Source organism: Marmota flaviventris, chromosome 10 (assembly GCF_047511675.1).
Source record: "Marmota flaviventris isolate mMarFla1 chromosome 10, mMarFla1.hap1, whole genome shotgun sequence".
Lineage (NCBI taxonomy): Eukaryota > Metazoa > Chordata > Mammalia > Rodentia > Sciuridae > Marmota > Marmota flaviventris.
In genome coordinates, this window is record NC_092507.1 from 78,906,284 (window position 1) to 78,933,909 (window position 27,626).

Genomic DNA, 27,626 nt, shown 5'->3' on the forward strand with positions numbered 1-27,626 from the left:
CAGGTATTTTCTCCAATAAACTGGCATGATAGGGTTGAGCTACTGGTAATTAAGAATTTCCTCATATTCAGTGAATTGCACCACTAATATCCAACATTTTAAAATGTGATGTTAACAATTGCAATAAAATAGATTTTCCTAAGTCACACACATGGAACCAATCACATTCCTCAAGCTTGCTCCACTCTCTGGGCATTTGTACTTACTGTCCTTACATACTCAGTTTCCAGATTTTCACACAATTGCTTTCTTCTCATCAGGGTCCAAGTCAAAATGCCATCTTTCAGGAAGGCTTTTCCCAATCACTCTGGCAGCACGCCCTAGCCATTCTCCACTATATATTTCTGTTTCATCTTTTCTCGTTGCACTTGTAAATGTAAACTGAATTATTTTACTTTTTTTTTTTTTTTATTACGTACACTACACTGTAAGAATGTAAGCAGCTTCTTCTTCTTTTTTGGTACTGTGGATTGAACTCAGAGGCACTCAACCACTGAGCCACATCCCAGCCCTATTTTGTATTTTATTTAGAGACAGGGTCTCACTAAGTTGCTTAGCACCTTACTTTTGCTGAGACTGGCTTTGAACTCGAGATCCTCCTACCTCAGCTTCCCGAGCTGCTGGGATACAGGTGTAAGCCATTGTGCCTGGCAAATGCAAACCTCTTAAGGCATGAACTCTGTATATCTCGCTTCCCACTGTATTCTTGGAATAATGACTAAGAAGTAGTAGGTCTTCAAGAAAATATTTGTTGACTGACTGATACTGCCTCTAAAATAGATTACAATTTTTAAAATGATTGCTATATGGTAGTAGTTACCTTGAAAATAAATATTAAATTATTAAAAATAGGAAAAAGAAACTGGAGGAAAGTTAAAAGCAACAATGCCTACTCTTCAAGGGAAGAAAATAATCTACACTTTAAATTTTAGTAAATAATGTTTGTGGATCTTAATTTGGGTCTTCTGTGTCTCTTTATAATCTTCCTGAGTTCACAAAGATGAAATCGACTAAGATTTTTGAATGAAATCTGCTCACAGCTTATACATAGACTACTATGATCCTTTGCCAAACATGCTTTTGCTAAATATGGTTTTGAGATAATGTGGTTTTATATTTGTGTATCTAAAATTTAAAATTAGCAATCTGGATCTGGTTCAGTTCAGTCCACTTAAACAAAAGAACAGTTTATGTAGTAATACAAGGAAGAGAGATAATTGGCTTAGGCTATTCATTTCAAAACAAGGACCAGAAGAAGGTATAGTTATTACTATAATTTATGAAAAGGCCAGGCAATTACTTAAGCAGATACTGCACAACTAAAAAAAAGAAAAACAAAACAAAACAAAAACAGGCATAAGCTGTATAAAATAACACATACCGTTATACTTTGAATATTTTTTACATTTTTTTTTTTAGTTGTTGATGGACCTTTACTTAATTTACTTATTTGTATATGGTGCTGAGAATTGAACCCAGTGCCTCACACATGCTAGGCAAGCGCTCTACCACTGAGCTACAACTCCAGCCCTACACTTTGAATATTTACATGAATGTTTTCCTGTTCTTTTACTTTCAATATCTTTATATTTTAGATATATCTCCTGTAAATATATTTTGATTTTTAAAAATATATCCTGACAAGTCTTTGTCTTTCAACCGAAACATCTGGCCCATTTATATTTAATTTAATTACCAACATATTTGGGTTTAAACGTATTATAGTTGGTGCCATGATAAACCACCCAAATCCCCTCCAGACCTGAAGCACTCAAACCCTTACCAGCTGGGAGTTGAGGCAGTAACCAGCTCTCAGTTAAGTTCCTTTTGGAGCTTGCCCTCAGAGAACAGCCTTCCCTGTCATGCCCCTTTCTTTGGATATTCATTTTTTTTTCTATTTCCCCCACTATTTTTCCTATTTAATTGAACATGAACATGCAGTCCTTTTGGGGGGCTCTAATATCCAAGCCTTCTGTGGATCTGCATTTAGTGTCTTTGTTAATTTCTTGATTTTGGGGTCATATGATCTTGTCTTTTGGCATTGCCTGTAATTTTTCTTTTTAATAATGACTCTTCAAAGGGTTTCCCTTCCCTCTAAAGGCAGATGTACTGATAGCTGATAATCTTTACAAAATTATGTGCTGTGTTGAGTTGAGGCTGAGTTGTTGCTCTGTTAAAGCTCAAGCTACTTTTGGCTCATTCCCATTCCAAGGACATAGCCATTTGGGGTTTTTACCTGAGAGCCTGGCATTCACTGGGGCTTCTTCCTCCAGTAGGTTTATAACTCTAATCTCTGAGATCGTCAAAACATGTACTCTGCTTTTCAATGAAATTTTAGCCTCTAATTCTGAAGAAGCCCGGAAATTGGCAAATATCCCAATGTGATAACCATTTTTTTTACAGTGAGGTGCCCCAGTTTTCTACAAAGGCTCTACCAGTTTCTTGTCCCTGCAGTGGTTCTTTGGTAGTATGTACAGTCGTGCATCACTTAATAACTGGGATATTTCTGAGAAGTGCATGATTAGGTGATTTCATCATTATGTTTATATCATAGAATGTACTTACACAAACATAGATGTTATTGCTACTACACACTTAGGATCTACGGCATATAACATTACATATGTGGTCTGTCATTGACGAAAATGTCCTTATGTCGTGCATGACTCTGAGTTCTGCTTCTCAGATCACTGCCCATGCCCAGAATTAGCAAATTCCTCCAGGGTAAAAGAGGTTACAAAAGCCAGCTCACCATTCTGAAATTCTTTCAGTTCCCCTTTATTCCTGGTGTTTGGCCCTTCAGGGTCTCTAAGATACAGTGAACCAGGTTTCCCACCCTCGGTTAGATTGGAACTAGATTTTTATTTTCCAGCCTCATAAGGGTGTGTGTTTCAGAGCATACATCTCCAGGAAAATCAGTCACAGAAACTAAACTTACCTTTCTCGAATCTTATCCTCTCCCAGATCTTGATGTAATTCCTCACTAACATGTTAGTTCTTTGCAGCTTTAAAAATATACTTTAGAAATATTTTTTTCTGCTTGCTTTTTAGTTCTAAGTCCATAGTTTCTATGCACTATTAGGATTATCTTAGGTTATTATTATTGTCCTTAGTTTAATACCAGTTATGGTAGATTTTAAAGACATAATCCCAAATGCAGAGTAACTACAAATATTTTTAAAGTCAGGAAAATAAAGTACTTTAGACTTAGAAAGCTTTTTCATTAATTTCAAGTTTCAATAAGATAACCATCCAATTATGGTAGAATTAGGCTCTGTTTCCATTTCTTATAAATTAAAGGGAAATTAAAGTAAAAAATGAGGCACGTCAACTATAATTCATTCATGACAGAATATGTACCAATATGTGCCTTATATTTTATAAAATGTTGTATCAACACAATCATATTCATTTAATTTTGGCTTAATCTCTTGGAATAGTATTTCTTTTTTTTTTCCTTAGAATAGTATTTCTAACATCAGCAGATGACGTTAACAGGCCTTCCTGGAAAGGTGGTGGTGGGGATATATTTTTTTTTCTAATCAAGTGCATTTGCTTTCTCTTGGAGAAGCCTAACACACATTACTATATTAAAGACCTTGGGAAGTGGTCAGTAAAGCCAACTATTTATTTTTGTTTAGCCCTATGTTTCTAAATATATCTGACAAGGAAATATTTTATCCATGGAATACCTTTTTTTTTTGTTCTAGGCATGGAACCCAGGGCCTCATGAGTATCAGGAAAGTGCTCTACACCGAGACATACCCAGCCCTGGAATACTTATTAATGTGCCCAAAGGTACCTGGTTCAAGAAAGATAGCCTAGTAAAAGGGAAATACACATTTCAAATAAGCAATAGAAAACAATATGTGTGTGTGTGTGTGTGTGTGTACATACACAAAAAAATTCTGAGATGAAGTGTTTTAATTTTATTTATATTAGAATTTTGGTAATTTGCATGTTATTATAAATGATGGCATAATCCCTGCTTCCTCCTTCACTGAAGGTGGGCAGATGAGTTTTGTGTTAGCTTATCTAGACTACAGCTTCCTTTGTCAGTTTTTTCTGACATAGGGCAGGAGAAAGGGTGATAACTTTATATAGAAACAGAATTGGATCAAATTCTGGCTCCATCATTTTGGGAAAATTATTTTCTCTCTCTCTGGGTCATATTTCTTGTTTGTAAAATGGGCTTGGGGTTTTTTCATAGTCTTATTTTAAGGATTAATGAACATATGAAATTCCTGGTACATCAGCTGGCTCCAGAGGTTCTTCCTATCTTAAAATTCCTCAAGGATCCAGAACGGCCAATTGAAACAGACATAGGCCTGATGTCTTTGAACCTTGATTTGGAACTCTTTACTAATTAATTCCCCTGCTTCTTATATTAGTAATTCCTGCCTTGCCTACTTAAAAAATTTATAATATTCCTGAATAATAGTTTTTTAATCCTGACTGATAGAGTGCCTGGTGTTAAACTGATTTTCTTTTTTTTAGAACCTTGGCAAGTGTCAGGTCTCCCTGACTTATGTTGCCATAACACTTGCTATCATAACATTTCTCATCTTACTGTGATCACTCATTTTCTTCCCTGCTCAACTACAAGTTCTGTAAGGTCAAAGACGTTTTAGGTTCCCTAATATATGCACACACCTAGCACCAATGCCTGGGCAAAGAGTCACATTCAATAACTATAGAATCTAATAATCTAATCATTGGAATCCCCAAATCACTATTATTAGAAATATAATTCTATAGGATGGGGTGTGGCTCAATGGTACAGTACCTGCTCAGCATGCACAAAGCACTGGGTTTGAGCCCCAGCATCAGAAAAACAAAAAACCCTACACAAAAAAATTTATATATATACATATATATATATGTATATATAAATTTATACACACACATATTATATATTTACACACATATAGAAAATTCTGAGGGCTGAGGTTGTAGCTCAGTGGTAGAGTGCTTGCCGTGAGGCCCTGGGTTTGATCCTCAGCACCACATGAAAAATAAATAAGTAAAAATAAAGATATTATGTCCATCTACAACTAAAAAAAATTTTTTAAATTCTGAGATGAAGTGTTTTAATATTATTATATTAGAAGCTATTGGTGGAAGGCAAGGAATTAAATTTACTGGAAATACTCAAACATTTAAAATGTAAAAGTGGTTTTGAGCAACTAATAAAAAAATTTAAAAAAAAATGTAAATGTGGGCTAGGGATATAGCTCAGTTGGTAGAGTGCTTGCCTTGCATGCACAAGGCCTTGGGTTCAAGCACCACCACCACCACACACACACACACACTATATATATATATATATATATATATATATATATATATATATATATATGAATGCTATGGAAGCAATAATCACTAAAAGAAATTGAAGATTCACAGTGATTTTCCTGAGATATATCAAATCTCTAGGGTAGAAATTAAATAACAAACATATATGTTTTAGATAAATTTTGGAACTTGAGAATAACTTCATTTATTTAAAAGGTATGTTCCAGGAAGACTGCATGTAAATAATACTTTTATAAACATTAAAAAAAAAAAACATCTGGATGGGCATGGGGGCACATGCTTGTTGTTCTAGCTTCTTGGGAGGCTCAGGCAGGAGGATCACAAGTTTGAGGCCAGCCTGGGCAACTTAGTAAGACCTTGTTTTAGATTTTTAAAAAAGGGCTGGGATATATATATAGCTCAGTGATAAAGTGTTTGCTCAGCATGCAAAAGTCCCTGGGTTTAATTCCCAGTACAAAAAGAAAAGAAAAATCCATCAGATTAAACTAAATTTCCAACATGCCTAAAAGCAAACATACTTTTTTGTAAATGAGGATGCTCCCATGCTAACTTATCTACATTATGTATTTAGATTTCTGAATACTGCATTTTTCTTCATATATATATATATAATTAATTTAATTTAATTTATTTATTTTTATGTGGTGCTGAGAATTGAACCCAGGGCTTCACACAATTGAGGCAAGCGCTCTACCCCTGAGCCACAACCCCACCCCTGAATACTGCATTTTTCAAAGTGGGGAATATTCCCGGCTTGGTCATATTAATAAGCTTAATAAATTTTCCTATTTCCCATTAGCACAATTCTAATGTCAAATTAACTTTTATTTTTGAAAACAACTGTTAGTATATAAGTAATATAAATAATATAAGTAATAAATCTAGTGTGTTATTAAGAGGCTTTCAGAAAGCTCAAAAATTAAAAATACTTACTATTATTTTCTTACAATCCTTTCCTCTGCATAGTTCTGTATAGGTAGAATACTGCACATATATAATCCAGCTTCCAACAAAAACCACCAACCAGGAAAAGAAAAGATATTTCATCCGCACATATGAGAAGCGAGCCTGTGAGTAAAAGAATACATAATGATCATTCATTCAGCACCAACTCAGCATTCACTGTCCTAGGATGTGATTTCCCCCCTTGGAATCACACAGTATATATTCTAAGGCTTTCATATGGCAATCTTAGAACAAAGTGCACTTTCACCCTGTCGGAACAGCACTGGTCTTAGAAAAAGAAGCTCCTTGGTCCTGCCAAGGAAAAAGGGAACAAAATATCCTTTAAGAAGTATAACCTTTCAAATTTCACCATCATTAAAAGCTACTTATTAAGCACAAGCACGTGTGCCATGCTCCAATGTAAGATCAGGTAAAAAGTTCAATCCCCAGTTACGCTTCTCCCCCAGCCCCCACCCCCCAAAAAAGATACAATTCCCATTACTAGGAGCATACAAAAGACTGCTTCAGATAAGGATTTTTTTTAATATTTATTTTTTAGTTGCAGATGGACACAATACCTTTATTTTATTAATTTTTATGTGGTGCTGAGAATCGAACCCAGGGTCTTGGATGTGCTAGATGAGCACTCTATCCCTGAGCCACAACCCCAGCCCCTTGGATAAGGATTTTTAAAAGTGTGAATAATCACGATAAAAATATCTTTACAAGAAATAAGAACCAAGAATGGTTATTTGTCTAATGTCTCATAGTGACAACCAGAATAAGAAATCAAAATCCACAGGCTTTCCTATTTCCCTATTGCATTCACCAGGGCTTTTGGGCCCTTTTATTCAACCAACCAAATGTTTCTTTTCAGTAGATATTCTGAAAACTGAGGAGAATGTTTTAACCATGAAAAGAGAAATAAACGGAGAAGAAGGATCAAGATATATCAAGAGTAAATCACTCCTTGTATGTCAACTTGTAAAGCCACACAATGGGATCTTCTTTGCATTGTTTGGCTACCAGTGCTCTGATATCTAACTGCAGCTTGGGCCAGTTGGTGCCTTTTCTCCATCAACCACCCATCAAACAATTTAATCTTCAAAAGCGATAGTTGGTCAACAATTTGGCATTAGTTTTGGAGCCTGGAGCTCCAATAGTCTGATTTTATAGACAGTAGAACTGAGGATTATGGAGAGAGTTTGAGCAGAATGAATTAAAGATACGTAAACAAACAATGAAAAGCTAGTTTTGCTTTTACAATCACGAGCCAGTTTCTCACACTAGAAAACAGTAGGACACTGTGAGCACTGTGAGCTCGAAAAGAAAGCAAAGAGATGAAAGAGCCATAAGTGCACCTGCAGAAGACAATGGCTGCAAAGGAAAAATCGACTCAGGAAATACCGAATTCTGTGGGCCCCTATTTGTGGTTTAGCTATCTATCTTTGTGAGGTTAACAGATGGTGAATCACAGTCCCCAGAGCTGGAGTATAATGAATTCAGTTACATGGTGGGTCTTTGGACTTTATCATTAAAAATTTAAAGGGCCTTTAATGCAAAACATTTTTATATAACTCCAAGTGAATCCAGTTTTAAAAAAAATAAACAATTTAGGTAGAATTTCACATTAAGTCACATAAATAACAATGGGCTACGTAAAAGACATCTAAAGACCAGGTGTGGTAGTGCATGCCTGTAATCCCAGCTACTCCAGAGCCTGAGGCAGGAAGATTACAAGTTTGAGGCTAGCCTTGGCAACTAAGTGATACCCTGTCTAAAATATAAAATAAAAAGGACTGAATGGGCTGGGGTTGTGGCTCAGAGGTAGAGCACTCGCCTAGCATGTGGGAGGCACTGGGTTTGAACCTCAGCACCACATAAAATAAAATAAAGACATTGTGTCCACTGATAACTAAAAAATAAATATTAAAAAAAAAAAGGACTGGGAATGTAGCTCAGGGTAGAGCACCCCTGGGTTCAGTTTGCAGTATCACTCACACACACACACACACACACACATACACACACACACACACAAGATTACTTGGCTCTAAGAAGAGGTCTATTCATAAGACAAAAATTGGCATGGTATTATGATTAAATAAGTTTTATGATTAAATAATGCCCAGAGAACATAAGCACCTTGTTGTGTACACAGTAAAAACTCAGTGAATGTCACCTAAATCAATTTTCAAGTCACTAAGCAAGAGACCAACAATGCTGCCATTGGCGATTGCCTTGTTTTTAGACTTGCCAAAAAGAAAACTGAATCTTGAATCTGATCAAGCCTTTCTTTAGCTGCAACTGCCAGTGTACAGGAAACAGTGGAGGCAGACAGAGGAACACAAGTGACACTACCAGGCAAACTCCAGGCTGTGGGAAATGCTGTAATATAAACAACACAGTTTCTTCAACAAATAAATTATAAGGGGTAGGAGGGATAGGGAGGGAAGGAGGAGAAGCCTAAAGATTAGAAAATATTTGAGAAATATATCAAATTAAAAAAAAGTGTGACTCTTTTTGGAGTCCTGATTCAAATGAAAACTGAGAATCAATTTCCCAGCACCCCAGGGGAGGGGGGAGAACTGTTTAAAAAAGAAAATGAGGGGCTGGGGTTGTGGCTCAGAGGTAGAGTGCTCACCTAGCATGTGTGAGGCACTGGGTTTGATCCTCAGCACAACATAACAATAAAATAAAGGTATTTAAAAAAAAAAGAAAATGACATTTGTGAAACAATTGAAATTTGAAGAATGACAAGATACTTGTGCTAGAAAGAGATTTTTTTCTTTCCTATGTATTTATTTATTTGTTCTAATTAGGTATATATGAAGCAGAATGCATTTTGATTCATTGTACACAAATAGAGCACAACTTTTCATTTCTCTGGTTGTAAGAGATTAATTTGTTAGGTGTGATAATGGTTCTGTGTTCCTATTTAAATATTTTGCTTCTCTCTCATCAAGCTGTATTTCTCTACTTCCTCTGGCACATGTTTAAACTGAAGGACACCCATGAGCTGACTTGCCTGAGGAGTGCCTGTCATGATACAAATGCCAAAAATTTTGTAGAGGAAGTTAGATTAATGATATTCCCAGCAGGGCACTGGGCATCGCCTGTTGTAGACAAAATGACAAAAGTACTCAAACACATTTTTATTTCAGCATGCCATGGAAAACTGCTGTGATTTGGGGGAAACACAAAATAGTATAAAAGACCTTCATGTGTCCTTAAATATCTGTAGATCCTTATGTTTTAAAATAATGATTAATGAAACAGCTGTAAATTACACCTGTAATTATTAAGTAATTTTATTTTCCCTGTGTGGCACCTGCTAAAATGTTACTAGTGATCTGTTCTATACCAATTGCCTAGACAATCTAGTCTTTGATTAAGATATGCAGTCTGATATTTTTGTTTGTGCTGAACTATCCAAATTTATTGCCTAGAAGCTTTTTTATTCTGATTTTGTGCCTAGTTACTAATATTCCTTTTTCCAAATTATGCTCCTAAAAAGCATGATAACAATTTCAGTAAATGAATCTCAAATGGAGTCAATTTTGCCTCCTGGAGAGAGGGGCACTTGGCAATGTCTAGAGACATTTTTGTTTCATAACTGGGGATTACTACTGGAAACTTGTGGTAAAGGCCAGAGATGTTTCTAAAAATCTTGAAATGCACAGTACAGCTCCCAATAACAAACAGTACCCAGCCCAAATGTCAGTAGTGTTGTGTTTAAGAAACTATTATGGTTACACAATGAAATGAGAACAAAAATTATCAAATTTGTATGACACTATCATTTTATTTTGAACTAGTCTTTAATGCATAAACTATTACCAATTTTAAAAATCTTGTAACTCTGTCTGGAAATAACAGAACTAGTTCTTTATGACTAGAATTATTACCAATCTTTTATTCTAAATAAAGTGTAATCACTGGAGATGGAAAATATGTACACGATGAAACAAAATTTCTTAATTCCACTCTAAAGAACAGTGGGCACTTTTCTTCTTTTCAAATATTGCCTGGTTCCATTGTGATAACTTTTTTTCCCAGACAAATCTGAAAACTCTTGATTTTGTTTATATAATTTTACATTGTTTTAAAAATAGGCAGAAAGAGAGCTCTCCAAAATTTATCCATTTAAGACTATTTCTCTTATTTATTTTTTGTATTCAACATCTTTCATAAACATGTAAGGCACAAAGTCCTGTTTACTTTACCACTAGTACTCACTACACAAATGTTCTTAATTTTGAGAACTGGGAAAGAAAAAATATTTACCATATCATTTGCTTTTGTCCACAAATTTTGCTTAACAAATTTGGTGGACTTGAACACTCAGAAAACAGCAAATTGATAAGGTTATCCTTTGCAAAAGCTCAAATATACTTGTTATATAAACAGCAAATTGATAAGGTTATCCTTTGCAAAAGCTCAAATACACTTGTTATATCATTTCATTAAAAAAAAAAAAAAAGTAGGAATGTGGTTCCTTGTAGTGCTGCATGCCCGTAACCCCAGCTACTTGGATGGCTGAGACAGGAAGATCACAAGTTCAAGGTTAGCCCTGGGTAATTTAGTGAGACCCTGTCTCAAAATTTTAAAAAAGAGCTGGGGATGTTGCCCAGTGGTCTAGTGCTTGCCTAATATGTTAGAGGCCTGGAATTCAACCCCCAGCATTACAAAAACAAAACTTAGAAATGTGTTTATCCCTTTTATTCAAGTTTTTCAATTACCAGTATGCTGAAATTATCTTCAATTTTTTTTCTTATTGTTATATTGAGAACATTATAGACAGCGGACCATATCCCCCTGCTATGGATTGAACCACTGCCTCAGGAATGCTAGGTAAGCACCCTGCCCCTCAGCTACACTCCATCCCTAGTTAGCTGACTTTTGAGGCATATTTGGGAGTAACCTTGTTGGGAAAAAAATAGAATTAAAATTATTTATCTATATAATAACTTTTCCCAAATAACTTTTACCATTCTCTTTAAATATATTAGATACGAATAGTTAGTAATACTTTTGAAAAATATGCTAGCTGTAAAAAGAACAGATTGAAGGAAAACATTCAATAAGGCATATATTTTCTACATGTCATAATGAATGCAGATAAACTTTATTGAGCATAAGGTACCCTTATTCTAAAGGGTGCCTCACTGCCAGTGGAGGGTGATTGGAAAATCATTAAGAAAATTTAAATGTATCTAATAAAAAAATTAATCTTTTGTTACTGGGGATTGAACCCAGGGGCACTTTACCACTGAGCCACATATGCAGCCCTTTTTATTTTTTATTTTGAGACAAGATCTCACTAAGTTGCTGAGGCTAACTGAACTTGAGATTCTCCTGCCTCAGCCTCCTGAGTTGCTGGCATTACAGGTATGCACCAGAACTCCAGAAATAAAATTTCAACAAGGAGTCAAGGAGCAAATAATTTTCACCTAATGCTAATTCATATCATGCTTAGAGGTTGATAGCATCAAAAAAATGTAAGAACACCTGGGGAATTCATTGCACAGGGTGATTCTCAGGCCTATGGTTAGGCTTAAGAGTAAAATAGTTTTTCAAAGAAGTGTTACAACATGTGAAATGTTCATGATATATTAAGTGAAAAAGATGAGCTTTCAAAATAGCAAGTATAGTACATTCCCAATTTTGTTCTTAAAAAGAGAAGAAAATCACCAGCAAACTTTAGAAACTTCAAGGAAATAAGCCAAAATGTCAAAGATGGTTATCCCAAAAGGTCTAAAATGGGGCTTGGGGTTGTGACTCAGTGGTAGAGCACCTGCCTAGCACATGTGAGGCACTGGGTTCGATCCTCTGCACCACATAAAAATAAATAAATAAAATAAAAGTATTGTGTCCATCCACAACTAAAATTTTTTTTTTTAAAAGTCTAGAGTGGTAGGACTATGGGTTTTAATTTTTCTTCTCTATTCCATAAATTCTGTATAATGAATATGTATTACTTTCCTAATCAGAAAAAAAAATTTGTATGTGTTTAGCATACATATTCAAAAATATATCTCTAGATCTACAAGTCTCTTGATCGACTTAAATTTTTATGTGAAATTTCATACAGAATTGTTTAATGTATATAAATATAGCTTAAATGATAACTAAAAAGGCAAATACTCATGTATCTATCAATTGAGTTAAAAAATAGAATTTCTTAGTACATTCACCTACTCCATCTGCCCCTCCCCTATATAGGGTTAGTTAACTTGTTCCTGACTTCCATGATAATTGTGTATATGCTTCTCTAAGTAGTTTAAACACTGATCATGTTTCCTTAAAATGTGGAGTTTGATGTTGATTGCTCTTGAATTTTACATAAACAGATGCACATGATATATACTCTACTTTGACTTGCATCCTTCTCTCAGCATTATGTGATTCATCAGTGCTGATACACATAGCCAGTCTGTTCATTTTCTTTGCTCTACAGTGTTCATTTGGGTTTTCAGCAAACGAAATACATAATCAATACGTAAGTTTTAAAGGGTATACTTTTCTTTTAAAGCTGTCAAAATGACAACACACACACACACACAAAAAAAAATATGAAGCTGCACTCTATGTACCAGGCAATACATAAGATCCTCTGTGTATCTCATACATTCCATGCAAGGTTCCTGAAAACTATGGACATAGGTTTGGGAAAAACTATGAGAATGTATTGTTCAACCACATGCTGATTTGATATTAGGCTTAGAATGACTGAAGAGTTTTGGCTCTATATCAGTTTGCCAGGAGGCACTCTAAAAGGCATTACAAAGGAATTGTCATGAAACTGTCCAGGAGTGGGTGCAATTTTAGTTCTTAGCCAATGAGGAAGTGACTTTTCCCAACAAAAGTTGAAAACTCTCAAATCCTGTCTTTGCTGCTACTTAGAGAACAAAGGCCAAGCACATATTAAAGAGAGGTGCAAAGTCAAAAAAAAACAGAATAGCTGTGTGTGGTGTCACATGCTTGTAATCTGAATTACCCAGGAAGCTGAGACAGGAGGATCACAAGTTTGAGGCCAGCCTCAGCAACTTAGTGAGATCCTATCTGAAAGTAAAATTGAAAAAAGGGCTGGGGAAGTAGCTTGGTGATAAAGTACCCTGGGTTCAACCCCAATATCAAAATAAAAAACAACAAACCAAACCAAACCAACAACAACAACAAAAAAAAAACTGGTCAAAGCTATCCCCAGTGTTTAAAAGAAAGCATACAGAAGGCTTTTATGTACAAGTAGATAGCAGCATCTTACATAGAAAATGGAGGGGTGGGGAAGCATAGCAACCATTAGCAATCTATATCAAAAGAATGCTAGCGTTTGCAATTTCAGACAAAAAGAACTTGGTCACAGGGTTTCCAACATCCTAGTGCAAAAAGACAAAGGATAACAAAGCTAAGAGTTCTGATTTTCTATTGCTGTATAGCAATCATCCCCCAAATTACAGACTTACAGCAACAATTTATCTCCCATGGTTCTGAGGAAGACTTGACTAAGGCAGTTCTCTCTTTGTTTCTAGGGCGAGGGTCCCCTGAAGAAGGACTGGCTGAGTTGGGTGTTCTAACCTTGGCTGGGGTGGCTGGAACAGCTTCATGTGTACTTCAGAGCACAGTGGTCTCAAGATGGACAGACTTCTTACATGATAGCTGACTTTCCATAAAGAAGAGTTCCAAGACAACAAGATGAAGCTGCATTGTCTATTTCTGCAGCATTCTTTTGGTTAGACAGAGCCAGTGCAGAATGAATACAGAAAACGACAACATGAGGGTATAACTCCCAGGATGCCATGAACAGATAGAATCCATCAATAGCACTTGTAGTTGTATATATATTTATGCTTAAGCCAACTGAATATTGTTCTCATTCCATGTCATGGACTCGATAACTATCAATAATAAGCCCTTTGCCTATATACATAAATTCCCAATTTAAATAACTCCTTGAAATATGGTTATAATCGGGTTGATGTTACTTTTATTTTTTAAGATTCTAGCAGCCAGAATGGGCAAGTTGAGCATCTATTTCTCCCTTTTCATAGATTCAGACACTACTGGATTTAAAACTTTTTAAAAGATACAATTGTGATATGTAAATCTTGAGTGAGAAACCTGATTGGCAATTAAATTCAATGATTAAAAAAATTTAACTATGTTTTGTCTAAACTAAAGGTTAAGATGTAAGGTCCTTCCATACTTTAGATTCTACAGCATATTTTAGGGCAAAATTTATTTGAGGTAGTTACTTCTAAGATTGTATTAACCTAATTAATATAACAATTTTCAACACAGCTTAGACTCTTAGAATATCCAGAGGCTAACTGATCACAATTTATATAAAACTTAATTATTATAAAGGATTTTTAAAAATAAATTACTTTAACTGCCAATAATCTGTGAAATTGATTAAGGAGGTTGTGAGAAGTTCCTTTCTGCCTTTTATTTATGTGACTTCTTGACTCATGGCAGTTAAATACTGAAACCGAATCTCCCTTTGCTAGATGAGAGAAGCAGGTGTTTAAGTGTAAGACAGATGGCCAAAGAGGGAGCAGAGGAGTCGTCCACCTCTGTGTATCAGCATTTTGCCTTTGTATCACTGTAAGGACTGTTAGTTGCTCAGTGAAATGTAGTTCCAAAAGAGCTACTGTTCACATAACCCAAGAGTCAGGATGCTACTCCCATTGGTTATAACCAATGGTATCCTAGCATAGAAAAACTATTCTTTTATGTAAAAACAACAACAACAACAGGTTGGAAAGTGTCCATCTAGTACATTCTCATCAGCCAGCCCTTTAGGTAAATCCTAAATCTGTTAAGCAATTGAAATATATGTGATATATAGAATGATAACAACATCAGAGCTAGAAGAGTCCTCAGTGCACTTTTGATTTAAGTACTTTAAATAACAGTGTATGCCCAATGGAGAAAAGATGGACAATAAGGAAATACAGTAGCTGGGCACGATGGTGAGTGCCTATAATCCTAGCAACTCAGAAGGGTGAAGCAGGAGGATCTCAAGTTAAAGACCAGCCTCAGCAATTTAGGCCCTAAACAACTTAGCAAGACCCTGTCTCAAAATAAAAAATATAAAAGGGCTGGAGATGTGACTTAGTGGTTAAGCACTCCTGGATTCAATCCCCATTATAAAAAAAAAAAAAAAACACAATACAATACAAAAGGTTCAGTCCAAAATAAAAATACAATAAAAAAGTTCAAAATGATTCAGTTTGATACATTTTTTTCCTAGTTGCTTTCCATGAATGTAAATATATAGAACAAATTGGAATCCTATGATAAATATAATTTATTTCTTTACTTAACATAAACGTATTCCTTTGTCATTGGTCTTGATATTTAAAAATATATTTAAATGAATGCATAACATTTTACAGTATGGATATACCATAATTTACTTAACCCTATCTCTACTGTTGGTCATTTTTATTATTTCCAATATTGTGTTTTAATAATAATGGCAAACACCATTAATGAGAAACAATATTTATTAGTGCTACTCTGTGCCTGGAACTGTTATAGGTACTTTTTGTATATTAATTTACTTAATCCTCATTAAAATTCTATGAGCTGCTCTGGTAAATAAGTCTGGAGTTGGAAAACTATGGCCCACAAGCCAAATACAGTGTGCCACCTGGTTTTGTATGCACAGTTTTATTGGAACATAGTCACCCATTCGTTGATATGTTATCTAAGGCTGCTCTCATGCTACAACAGCAGGACTGAGTTGTTAGAACAGTGACATATGACCAACAAAGCCATAAGTATTTATTATCTGGCTCTTTATAGAAATAGCATGCAGAGCTCTGAATTGTTTAGTAAATACTCATTCTATGTCTCATCTTCCCTGCCTCATTGTTTTGGGCTTAACCAGGTGCCTTGCTTTGGCCAATATTTGTTAGTAAATGCAATGCAAAGAAAAATGTTCCAATGGACTTGCCCTCTTCACTTCAGATGCTCCCTGTAGAATAGGTTCTTGATAGTCTGTTGTTCCCAGGAAGCCCACCTGAACCAAACCAAGGTCCCAGAGCCATGCTCATCTCAGCTGATGTAAATATAGAAGTGATAAGTAAATGCTAATTGTGTGCTCCTTCCTGAGTATGGGGGAAATGTGTTTTGTAGCATTGCTGTGATAAGTGATACTGAGAGGATTACTATTATCCCCATACAAAAATTCTGAGGGGGGACTATTCCTCACATGGAGAAATTGTCTTATAGACAAAGAAACTGAGAAACACACAGTTAAGTAAGACTATATTAGTCATTAGTATGAAAACCAGGATTTGAATTGAGGCAACCTGTCTTCAGAGCCTGTAATCACTCGACTGCTTACTGTATTCAATACATAAATATGTACTTGAGTATTTTATTATTTCTTCAGAAGAGATTTCGGTAAGTGAAATTTCTAGGTCAAAATCTATGCAGTTTTGCCGGGCGTGATAGCGCATGCCTATAATCCCAGCGGCGCAGGAGGCTGAGGCGGGAGAATCTTGAGTTCAAAGCCAGACTCAGCAACAGCAAGGCAATAAGCAACTCAGTGAGACCCTGTCCCTAAATAAAATACAAAATAGGGCTGGAGATGTGGCTCAGTAGTCTAGTGCCCCTGAGTTCAATCCCTACTACCAAAAAAAACAAAAACAACAACAAAAAACTAGCAGGTTTAAGAAGTTTATGATAACATATTATTTCCCCAAAACTTGTTACAATTGACATTCAGCATCCAATTATATAGGTAATAATAGTTTTAGTTTCATTTATTTGACAATGGTCTTGACATTTTAAAATATGCTCTCCGAATTTTTAACACCAGACCTGACAAAAGACAAGGATATCTAGACAAATAGGGCACTGAACAGAACTAGTGAATGATCTCCAGACTTCTTAAATGCAAAATGTCAGACACATATCTAGGAAATTTATTTCAAAGTGATTATAAAAGGCAGGAGAGCTAGTCAAATTTTAAAGTACCGGGCTGGATTTGTAGTTCAGTGGTAGAGCGCTTGCCTAGCACGTGTGAGGCACTGGATTCTATCCTTAGCACTACATAAAAATAAATAAAATAAAGGTATTGTGTCCTTCTACAACTGAAAAAAAATATTTAAAAAACATTTTTAAAGTACTTCCAAGGTAGGGATGACCTAGGTCAACTTCAGATATCTTAAAACCTACCAAGGCTGAATTCTTTGGGCTTGACCAGGAATAATGAAAACACAGAGAAATCTAAGATGGGCCTCCAAGTTATGTGAGTCTGCTGAATACAAAATATGGCCTTAAATTGCCCATATTCAGTATCTCAGAGAAGAGAGGGGTTCCTGCTTAGAGTGAGCATCACTATTATCTATCTTCTTTTGAGTTTGATAGTAAAATGTTAATAGTTGCAGCAGTTTTTAAAAAAGCCTATAAACTCTGTTTGGAATGGTAAAGTTCTATTTTGAAAATATTACAAATCATGTAAACCAGATGGCCATCTCTAATTTTGGAATTTCTCAGACAGGTGTTAATCTAAAATTGCCTTCCATTTCTTTCTTAAATTCCAAAGAAAGCTAAAAACAAAACCAAACCTATAGAAAATGCTTCAGAGACAAATGACAGCTGTTTTGATCATAGCAATGTTTACTTAGAAGGAAAGGAGCTGATTTATAAAGAAAATGCACTGAGACACTGCAGGGAGTTGAGGCACTTTCCACAGTTTCAGTTTCATTTCTTTGACAATGGTCTTGACATTTTAAAATAGGCTCTCTGAATCTTTAACACTAGATCTGACAAAAGACAAGGATACCTGGGTTATTTACTGCAACACAAATACTTAGGAAAATAACAGGCTTCATTTGCCAGATTGGAGAATGATGAAAAAAAACAACTGTCCAAAAATCTTCATGAAAATACATTGATAGAATTCCCTATGGCACGTATAGTAATGGATATCTTATTATGGTTTGGATATGAGGTGTCCCCCAAAAGCTTATACATAAAGCAATGCAGGAATGTTGAGAGGTGAAGTCATTAGATTATAAGAGCTGTAACCTAACTGATAGATTAACTCATTTAGTGGATTAATAAATTGAAAGACTACTGTATTGGGTTGTAACTGTAGGCAGGTAGGGTGTGGCTGGAGGAGGTGGGTCACTGGGGGCATGCCTTAGGGGCTTATATTTTGTCCCTGATGAGTAGAGTACTCTCTCCCTGGCGGCCATGTCCTGAGCTGCTTTCCTCCTCCATACCTTCCTGCCATGATATTTTGCCTCACCTTGGATCCAGAGCACTGGAGCCAGCTGACCATGGACTGAGCCTCTGAGCCCAAGATAAACTTCTCCCCCTCTAAGTTGTTCTTGTTAGTTATTTTGGTCACAGCAATGGAAAGCTAACACACTTGAAAAATTACATTTCAAGAGACTACTGCTACATATCTCTTAAATATGCAACATATATATGATAAAAAAAAAAGACATCAGTGGATTATAAAAATTGTACCAAAGGGCTGGGGTTGTGGCTCAGTGATAGAGTGCTTGCCTCAAATGTGTTGGGCACTGGGTTCAATACTCAGCACCACATAAATAAATAAAAAAATAAAGGTATATAAAAAAAAAAACTGTGCTGAAAATAAATTTTTAAAAATTGTACCAAAGATTAAGATAATTTGACACTATTTTAAATGGAAGTTTCTCTTCTACTACCCACTATTACCTAAAATTACTAGCTATTAATATATGGATCATCATATGGCTTTATATACAAAGATTATCTAAAGCAGAATTAGAACAGTGTTGAAAAATTATAAATTAACCTAAATGGTGAGTCTAAGTATTTCTCTCATAATTAATGGGTATCTTAAATAGAAAAATCAGCAAATATTTTTCAATCAATTTATAATGAACTTAATAGCAAAAATTTTATAGTTTAAGGGCTGGGGATATAGCTCAATGGTAGAACACTTGCCCAGCATATGTGGAGGCCATGAGTTCGATCCCTAGAACTGTCAAAAAAAAAAAAAGCCAAAGTTAATCACCACATACCACAAGTCCTGTGATAGAGTGCACTTCTGAGTAAGATTTGAGGTGAATGAGAAGGTAGATTTGCAGAGGTTTATCTACAGAGATTCACTGTATGACTGTGACTACTCTTTTTTTTGTGTGTGTGGGGTGGGGAGAAGGGGTACTAGGGATTGAACCCAGGTGTGCTTAGCCACTGAGCCACATTCCCAGCCCTTTTTTCTTTTGGGACAGGGCCTTGCTAACTTGCTGAAGCTGGCCTTGAACTTGTGATCCTCCTATCTCAGCCTCCTGAGTTGCTGGAATTACAGGTGTGCTTGACTTGACTATGACTACTGTTGAGAAGAAGGAGTGGGGTGATCCTTCCTGGCCCAACCCTGGAGAAAGAGATGTGCACAGTACAACTCAGGAGCTCAAGCATATACCCAGAAATTTTGGAAGTGGTTGTGTCTTACTCAGATATAAGCCCCCAAAATTCCCAAGTGAAGATTTTGTGCTTGAGATAGCAGAGCAAAGATAGGGTCACCTAGATTTCAACAAGCTGCAACCTAAGCATTCCAAAAGGGAGAAGAGACTGCTTTTCTTTTTCTTTCTTTTTTTTAAATATTTTTTTAGTTTTAGATAGATGCAATACCTTTATTTTATTTATTTGTTCATTTATTTATTTGTTTTTATGTGGTGCTAAGGATTGAACCCAGCGCTTCACACATGCCAGACAGTGCACTATCACTGAGCCACAACCCCTGCCCTTGAACCTGCTTTTCAATAACAGCAACTGCTAGGGGTTAGAGAACCCAGTGGCAGGCACCTGCAGCCCCTGCTACTCTAGAGGCTCAGGCTAGTGGATCACTTGGTCCCAGAGGTTTGAGGCCAGCCTGGGTAACATAATGGGACTCTGTTTCAAAAACAAAAGAAAAAACTAGGGTTTTAGTTTTTTAAAAAAGAGGAAGAAAAGGAGGAGGAGGAGGAGGAAAAGATGAACAAAATCATTGCAACTTCACTTCCAAAACAATAAGGAATGAAATAATACATTATTTTCAGAGCTTATACATGCTTTGGCTTTCCTACTCTAGCAGAGCATTCCTTTATACCATCTACAAAACTAAAATAAGAATCTTTGCCTTCTTTGTACCAAACAAATCACAAGGGGTATGGCAGGCCAAAAAGTTAAGAGATGGGGCAGGGCTCCTTCAACATGAATAAGAATCAAAGGCAAGCTCTTTTCTGTTCAAAGTTCTTGTTGATTCAGAGCAAGCACACACTCAGTTTGGTCAAACATTCTTCTTTAACATGTGGGTGTTTGGAAAATTTTATCAGTACTTTTCTCTTACAATCCTTACCTAACCATACACAAACCCTCTATCCCACCAAAGCATTTAAAGAGCTCTTATTTGCTCACCATAACAATTATTTGCTCACCATAACAATCATAACTGATTGATCTCTTGAATCAGAATTAGCTGATATAATTCTTTAAACTTAGGTTGCTAGGATTGAGCCTCATACCTACAAAATCTAGAATCCTTAGGGATAAAGCCTGGCAATACACATCTCAAATGTTCCCCAGGATTAGGAGAAAATGGCTACAAACAAAAGCTAAATAAATGCCAGCATGATAGCCCACGCCTAATCCCAGCAGTTTGGGAGGCTGAGGCAGGAGGATTACAAACCAGCTTCAGCAACTTAGTGAGGCCTTAAAGCAGCTTAGCCAGACCCTGTCTCTAAATAAAAAATAAAAAGGACTGAGGGTGTGGTTAAGTGTCCCTGGGTTCAATTCCTGGTACCCCCCTCCCCCAAAAAAAACTAAATAAACAATGAAATCCCCTTAGGGAACACTATCTAGTATATTAAAGAGACTACTTTATACTTACTGGCAATAGTGCCAGGACTAGAGTGCATCATTCAAAGTCCCATCTATGCTTTCATTTAATATTAAATTACTTATGAACAATAAATAATTATTAATGATAATAATAAAAAGAACATGCTTGCAAATTTGAACCAATGATGTAATTATTTAAGATTGTCCATTCCCCTATCCAAGAGATCTTCCCCCATCTCTTGCCAACCATTAATGGGTTCTCCAACTGTACAATTTCAAAAATATCCAATAAATGGATTCATACAGTGTGTGAATTTTTGAGATTGGCTTTTCTGACTCAGCATAATTCCCTGGAGATTTATCAGGTAGTTGTCTGATATGGTGTGAATGTTTACGTCCCCCTCAAAATTCATCTAATACCAATGTGATGGTATTACAAGGTGGAGCTTTTGGAAGGTAACTAGGTTAGCAGAGGAGAGTCCTCATTAATAGGATTAATGACCTTTAAAAGAGTCCTCTTCATCCCTCCACCATGTGGGGTCACACATGGAAGGCACCATTCTATAGACCACAAAATGGACCTCTCCATACACTGAATTTGAAGGTATTTTGATCTTGGGCTTTCCAGCCTCCAAAACCATGAGAAATAAATTTCTGTCATTTATAAAGCACATAATTTATGGTATCTTGCTATAATAGCCTGAATGGACTAAGATATTGTATATATCAATACTTCCTTCCACTTTATTGCTAAGTAGCATTCCAGTTTAACCATTCACTTCCTGAAGGACATTGGGCTAGTTCCAGTTTTGGGGTATTACAAATAAAGCTGCTATAAACATTCATATATAGGTTTTTGTGTAAAACTAAGTTCTTATTTCTCTGTAATAAATGCCCAAGTGTGTAATTCCTAAGTCATATGATAGTTACGTGCTTAGTTTTTAAAGAAAATACCAAACTATTTTCCAGACTGGTTACACCACTTCATATTCCCACCTCAATGTATGAGTGATTGAGTCTCCCTACATCCTCACCAATCTTTGGTGTTGTCACTGATTTTAATTTGTTTGAATCATATTAGACTTTTTTGGGGAGGAGGTACTGGGGATTGAACTCAGGGGCACTCAACGACTGAGTCACATCCTCAGCCCTATTTTGTATTTTATTTAGAGACAGGGTTTTACTGAGTTGCTTAGCACCTTGATGTTGCTGAGGCTGGCTATGAACTTGTGATCCTCCTGTCTCAGTCTCTTGAGCTGCTGGGATTACAGGTGTGTACCACCATACCCAGCATTAGACATTTTAAAACAAGGAATAATATGACACAAACTTTAACTTAAAACTCTGAAGTCGTGATAGATTCAGGGTATTAATTTTTAATTACGATTTATTCCTTTAGAATATATAACACATATAATATATACTGCCAAACATTACTGAAAGTTTTTTTTCATATTTTTTTAGTTGTCAATGGACCTTTATTTTATCTGTTTATTTGTGGTAGTGAGAATCAAACTTACATGAGCTAGGCAAGCACTCTACCACTGAGCAAAAAAAAACAACACCAGCCCCTACTAAAAGTTTTTAAAAGAAAATATATCTCTTGGGGCTGGGTTTGTAGCTCAGTGACAGAGCACTTGCTTTGCACATGTGAGGCTCTGGGTTTGATCCTCAGCATCACATAATAAACAAACAAACAAACAAATAAAGATTAAAAAAAGAAAGAAAGAAAATATACCTCTTGTTATAGATCTAAATAATTCCTTTAGACTTAAAGGGAGACAAGCAAAGTACAATGTATTATATGAAATTATAAAGTAATTTTAAAAATATTATAGAACATTAAATATCTGCAAAATATTTTCACCTGCTTGAACCTTCAAGCCCTGCATATCCCCTTCCCTGAGTCTTAGTGAATCCAAAGATCTAAAGCTTAGAGTCCAACATCTTTATGCAAATTTCCTCCAAAACCCAAGTGATCAGGAAATATGCATTATCTCTTTTGTTACTCTTCTGATGCAAGCCTGTCTAGTACAGTATGTTACCAGCCACAACATTATATATACGCACATGTAGGAAGTCTCAGTTAATTAAGCCATTATTTCTAACCATCTTATTCAGACCTAAGCATGTTGGCTGTCTTACTAAGGGTAAAATTCAATACTGACTCACTGAACTGTACAGAATTTATTCCTGAGCTCATCAACTGGTGTGTGAGATAGAATTAAAGGTGAGCACCTCAACCACAGGTCTATAACCTCCAGTTCACAGCAGTTCAGTTTGCTCTGATGCTTTACAAATTATCATTCTTTTTTATGCCATGATGTGAAAAAATGGGGAAATAGTGATCTTTTCATTCGTCTCCCTATTTTGAGGAACATCTATGTTTTGAGAATAGTATATAGACAAATTCTCAGACATTAAAAAAGGCAAGCAAAAATCCAATTTATTTTCCCCCTTATCAGGAAAAATTTTTGTCTCAATTGGGGTGAAAATAAAAGGATGTTCCATGACATACTCTATGTAAGTGAATTCAATAATCTATGAAATTCTTTCAAATTCCATTATCTGTAACTAAATAATTTTGTTTGAATTGACACACTAGCAACAATGATAAGATATTGTGTACAATATATTATAGTATGTACCCAGAGGCCTCAATCACTTCTCTGCCTCAGAGCCCAACTCTGGCACAGGCTTTTATTCTAACCCATCTCTGCTTATTTCGTCTGATCTATATTCTTCTTTCTCCTCCTGTCAGGGCCTCCTTCCCATTTTGTCAGATCCACAGAACAAAAAATAGATCATAATTGCCATTCTCCCAACTCTTAAAAGATTCTGCCACCTCATTACAACTAATATTGGTGACCAAGCTTCCAGTACATGAACCTTTGGAGGATAAACCATACCCAAACTATAGTGCTAAACTTAGTTTGATATGGTGTTCATCAGCTTTTCATCTCAGTGACCAAAATACCTGACAAGAACAACTTGTCAGAGGAGGAAAAAATTATTTTGGCTCGTGGTTTCAGAGGATTCTGTCCACGGTTGGCCAGTTCTATTCCTTTGGGCCTGGGGCAAAGCAGAACATCCTGGTGGAAGGGCATCGTGGAGGGAGGCTGCTTAGTTTAAGGCAGCTGGAAAGTGAGGAGAGAGAGAAAGAGAAAGAGAAAACAGAGAGAAGGATAGGAAGGGGCCAGGGACTACCCAAGGCCACACCCTCAGTGACCTACTTCTTCTAGAGATGTCCTACCTGCCTAGAGTTACCACCTAGCGGTCCATTCAGCTATCAGTGAAATAATCCATTTGTTGGATTAGGCTTTGACTGATAGAGGTCAGAGCCCTAATCATTACCTAAAATCCCCACCACTAAATCTTACTGCTTTGGGGATCATGCCTTTAACACATGAGCTTTTGGGGGGACATGCCAAATACAATTCATAACAGATACTATCCATGACTTTAGGCATTCACTGAGGGGTTTTGAAAGGTATTCCCCATGGAGAAGTGGAGATTACTATAATGCATCTCTAATTTTCAGTTTTCCCTAGGAATAGTGAGACCAATATCAGTAAGAAAGTTGGCATCTAATCAATATGTACTACATAATAAGCCCTGTGTTAAAAACTGGAAGGGATGACAAAAAACATCAGGGACCCTCACGCACTGCTGGTGGGGATGTAAAATGGTGCAGTTGCTTTGGAAACCAATTCGGTGGTTCCTCAAAAACATTAAACAGAGATTTACCATGGGACCCCAGTAATTTCATTTCTAGATATATATATATACTCTAAAGAACTGAAACATATGTCCACACAAAAATGTGGACATGTTCCAAATATTCATAGGAGAAGTGGAAACAATCCAAATATCTACCAATTAATGAGTAGATGAACAAAATTTGGTATACCATACAATAGAAAAAGATTTGACCATAAAAAGGAGTGAAGTTGGACTGGGGTTATGGCTCAGGGGTAGAGTACTCACCTAGCACATGTGAGGCCCTGGATTCAATCCTCAGCACCACATAAAAATAAACAGAATATAGCTATTGTGTCCAACTACAACTAAAAAATAAATATTTTTTTAAAGGAGTAAAGTACTAATACATACTATGACACAGGTGATCCTTGAAAGTGTCACACTTTTGCATCTGGTGAAAGAAACCAGATGCAAAAAGCCATACATTGTGTGATTTCCATTTATATCAAATGTCTACAACAGATAAATCCATGAAGCCAGAAGATAGATTAATGGTCAGGGGCTGGGCAGAGGGAAGAATGGGAATATGGATTTTTCTTAAAGCTTTTTGAGAATGGAGTCTGAGATTTCCCTGAGGGGGCCATGCTAGTATCATTTGCCTGGAGAATGTTCATTTTTACAATGCGGTAAGAAAGTGGAGTTTTCCTTCTTTCCTAGGGCAGAAGTATTTTGGCCAATGAGAAAGGGGCTTAGATTCCAGAGTCCTTCCTTTTTGCTGCAAAAGTCCCAGGACTACAATAATCTAAATTAACTAATGGTCTGAAACTCTATATTTTTCCTTTTTGGAGGGGTGGGTACTGGGGATTGAATCCAGGAACACACTACACTGAGCTATACCCTCAGCCCTTTTCATTTTTTATTTTGAGACAGTGTTTTTGCTATATCGTTCAGGCTGTCCTTGAACTTGCAATCCTCCTGCCTTACCCTGAGGAGTAGCTGGGATTACAGGAGTGTACTACAGTGCCCAGACTTTTTCCAATTTTATTTATTGAAAGAACACTCAATAAAATTTTAAAAATTTCCATAATCCCACTACACTAGAATAACAGCTGTTTTCATTATCCATTTTCCTTTCTAGTTATCCCTATGAAATTCATTTTATACACAACAGTAATCAGTGAGTATATAATTTTGTGTTCTTTTTCTCTTTATATTGTAAACAATCCATATTGTCAACATAGTTTCTACAGCAATCATTTTCAATGTTGCAATAATATTCCATCCAGTTGATATGTCATTTTTTACTTAAGTTTTCCTCTTATATTGACTTTAAAGTTTTCTCTCTTCAACTATTCTGTGTTTATACAAGGCTGTATATAGATTTTTTAGACTTTCTTTTGGACTATTTTCTTAGTTTCTTTTTCAACAATAGACTTTAAAGTCATGTCATACGAACATTTTTATGATTCTTGCTTTCCAAACTATTATGAGCTTTTTAAAAAGATTTTAAAAATACCTTTATTTTATCAATTTATTTTACATGGTGCTGAGGATGGAACCCAGTGCCTCACATGTGCTAGGCAAGAGTTCTGCAACTATTATGAGTTTTTTAAAACACTATTTTGCACTGTGTTGCTGTTGTGGGGGGTAGTAGTAGTGGGGTGTGTGTGTGTGTGTGTGTGTGTGTGTGTTGTGATGTGTGTATAGATACAGATAAGTTAATTTAATAGACCTGAAATTGTACTAAAGTCTCTATTATTGAATGTCATTTTTCCAAATTGAACCACCTTTACTTTTTTTTTTTTTAAGTTGTAGATGGACACAATACCTTTATTTATTTTCATGTGGTGTGGAGGATCAAACCCAGGGCTTCACACACTCAAGGCGAGTGCTCTACCACTGAGCCACAACCCCAGCCTCCATCTTTACAGCAAAGGCTCATTGTCAAAGATAAATAATTTATAAAGATACAAACAGAAAGTGAAAGTTTCCTCCATCCTTCTTTTGAAAGGTTGATTAAAGTATGCCATCTCTTAAAATTGAGTCCAGGTGTGAAAAGTATTTGGTGATCAACAGCTCCAGGAAAGTCTATATAGAAACCCTCATGGCCTGCCAAAAGTCGACACTGGCTCAGCTGGAGGGAAGAATACTCAAACCGAGGGTGGTAGGGTAAAGACTCAGGGGCCCAAGAAAGATGTTGGATTAGCATACTCCACAGGAAGAGGGCAGAGACTGATGTATTTTGAGAATAAAGAGATGAAAGGAGGGGCTAAGAGAGTCCCAGTGTAGTCTGAACTGAGAGCTACTTGGCAGAAACCACAGAAACCCGATTTATATAAACAATTAAAAAAAGAAATCTCCACTAAAAAGACACACTAAAAATCTAAACGTACATGAAAATAAAATCAGTGGAAAGTAACTGACCACAGCTCACGTCCTTAAGTAGAGAACAGAAAATAAATATATTATAAAGAAAAAATGAATTTGTGTTCTTTCAATACAAAACTCAAAGGTGATTACTTATTGATCATGCAGGACATCATTTCTTACCTGTGGACAATACAACACTATACAGTTTCTAATTTTCAAATGCATTTCTTAATTTGGCATTTCCAATGATCAGCTTACCTCTGACAGAAATTGTTTTTCTTAAGGCAAAATTCAGGTTGTTTCTTTTTAACCCACACATATCTAGTCCTTCCTATATAACTCTATATCAAGACTGTGTTTATAGACCATCCTTACAGTTTCAGTTTGCATTGACCTGTAGACTGCTCGGTAAGTGCTCTAAACTCTTTGTGGGGATATATTCTTACAGCCTCAACAAG

General features: G+C 36.0%; 1 protein-coding gene across 2 annotated transcripts in view; it reads right to left on the reverse strand.

Annotated features, from left to right (window-relative positions):
• The window catches only part of Dipk1a (divergent protein kinase domain 1A), a 105,098-nt gene that overhangs the window by 21,570 nt on the left and 55,902 nt on the right, over positions 1–27,626 (reverse strand). For both annotated transcript variants that reach the window (XM_027935094.3, XM_071618053.1), the window contains exon 2: positions 6,250–6,384. In XM_027935094.3, coding sequence (XP_027790895.1) covers positions 6,250–6,384 — 135 coding nt within the window. The remainder of the gene's footprint in view (positions 1–6,249; positions 6,385–27,626) is intronic.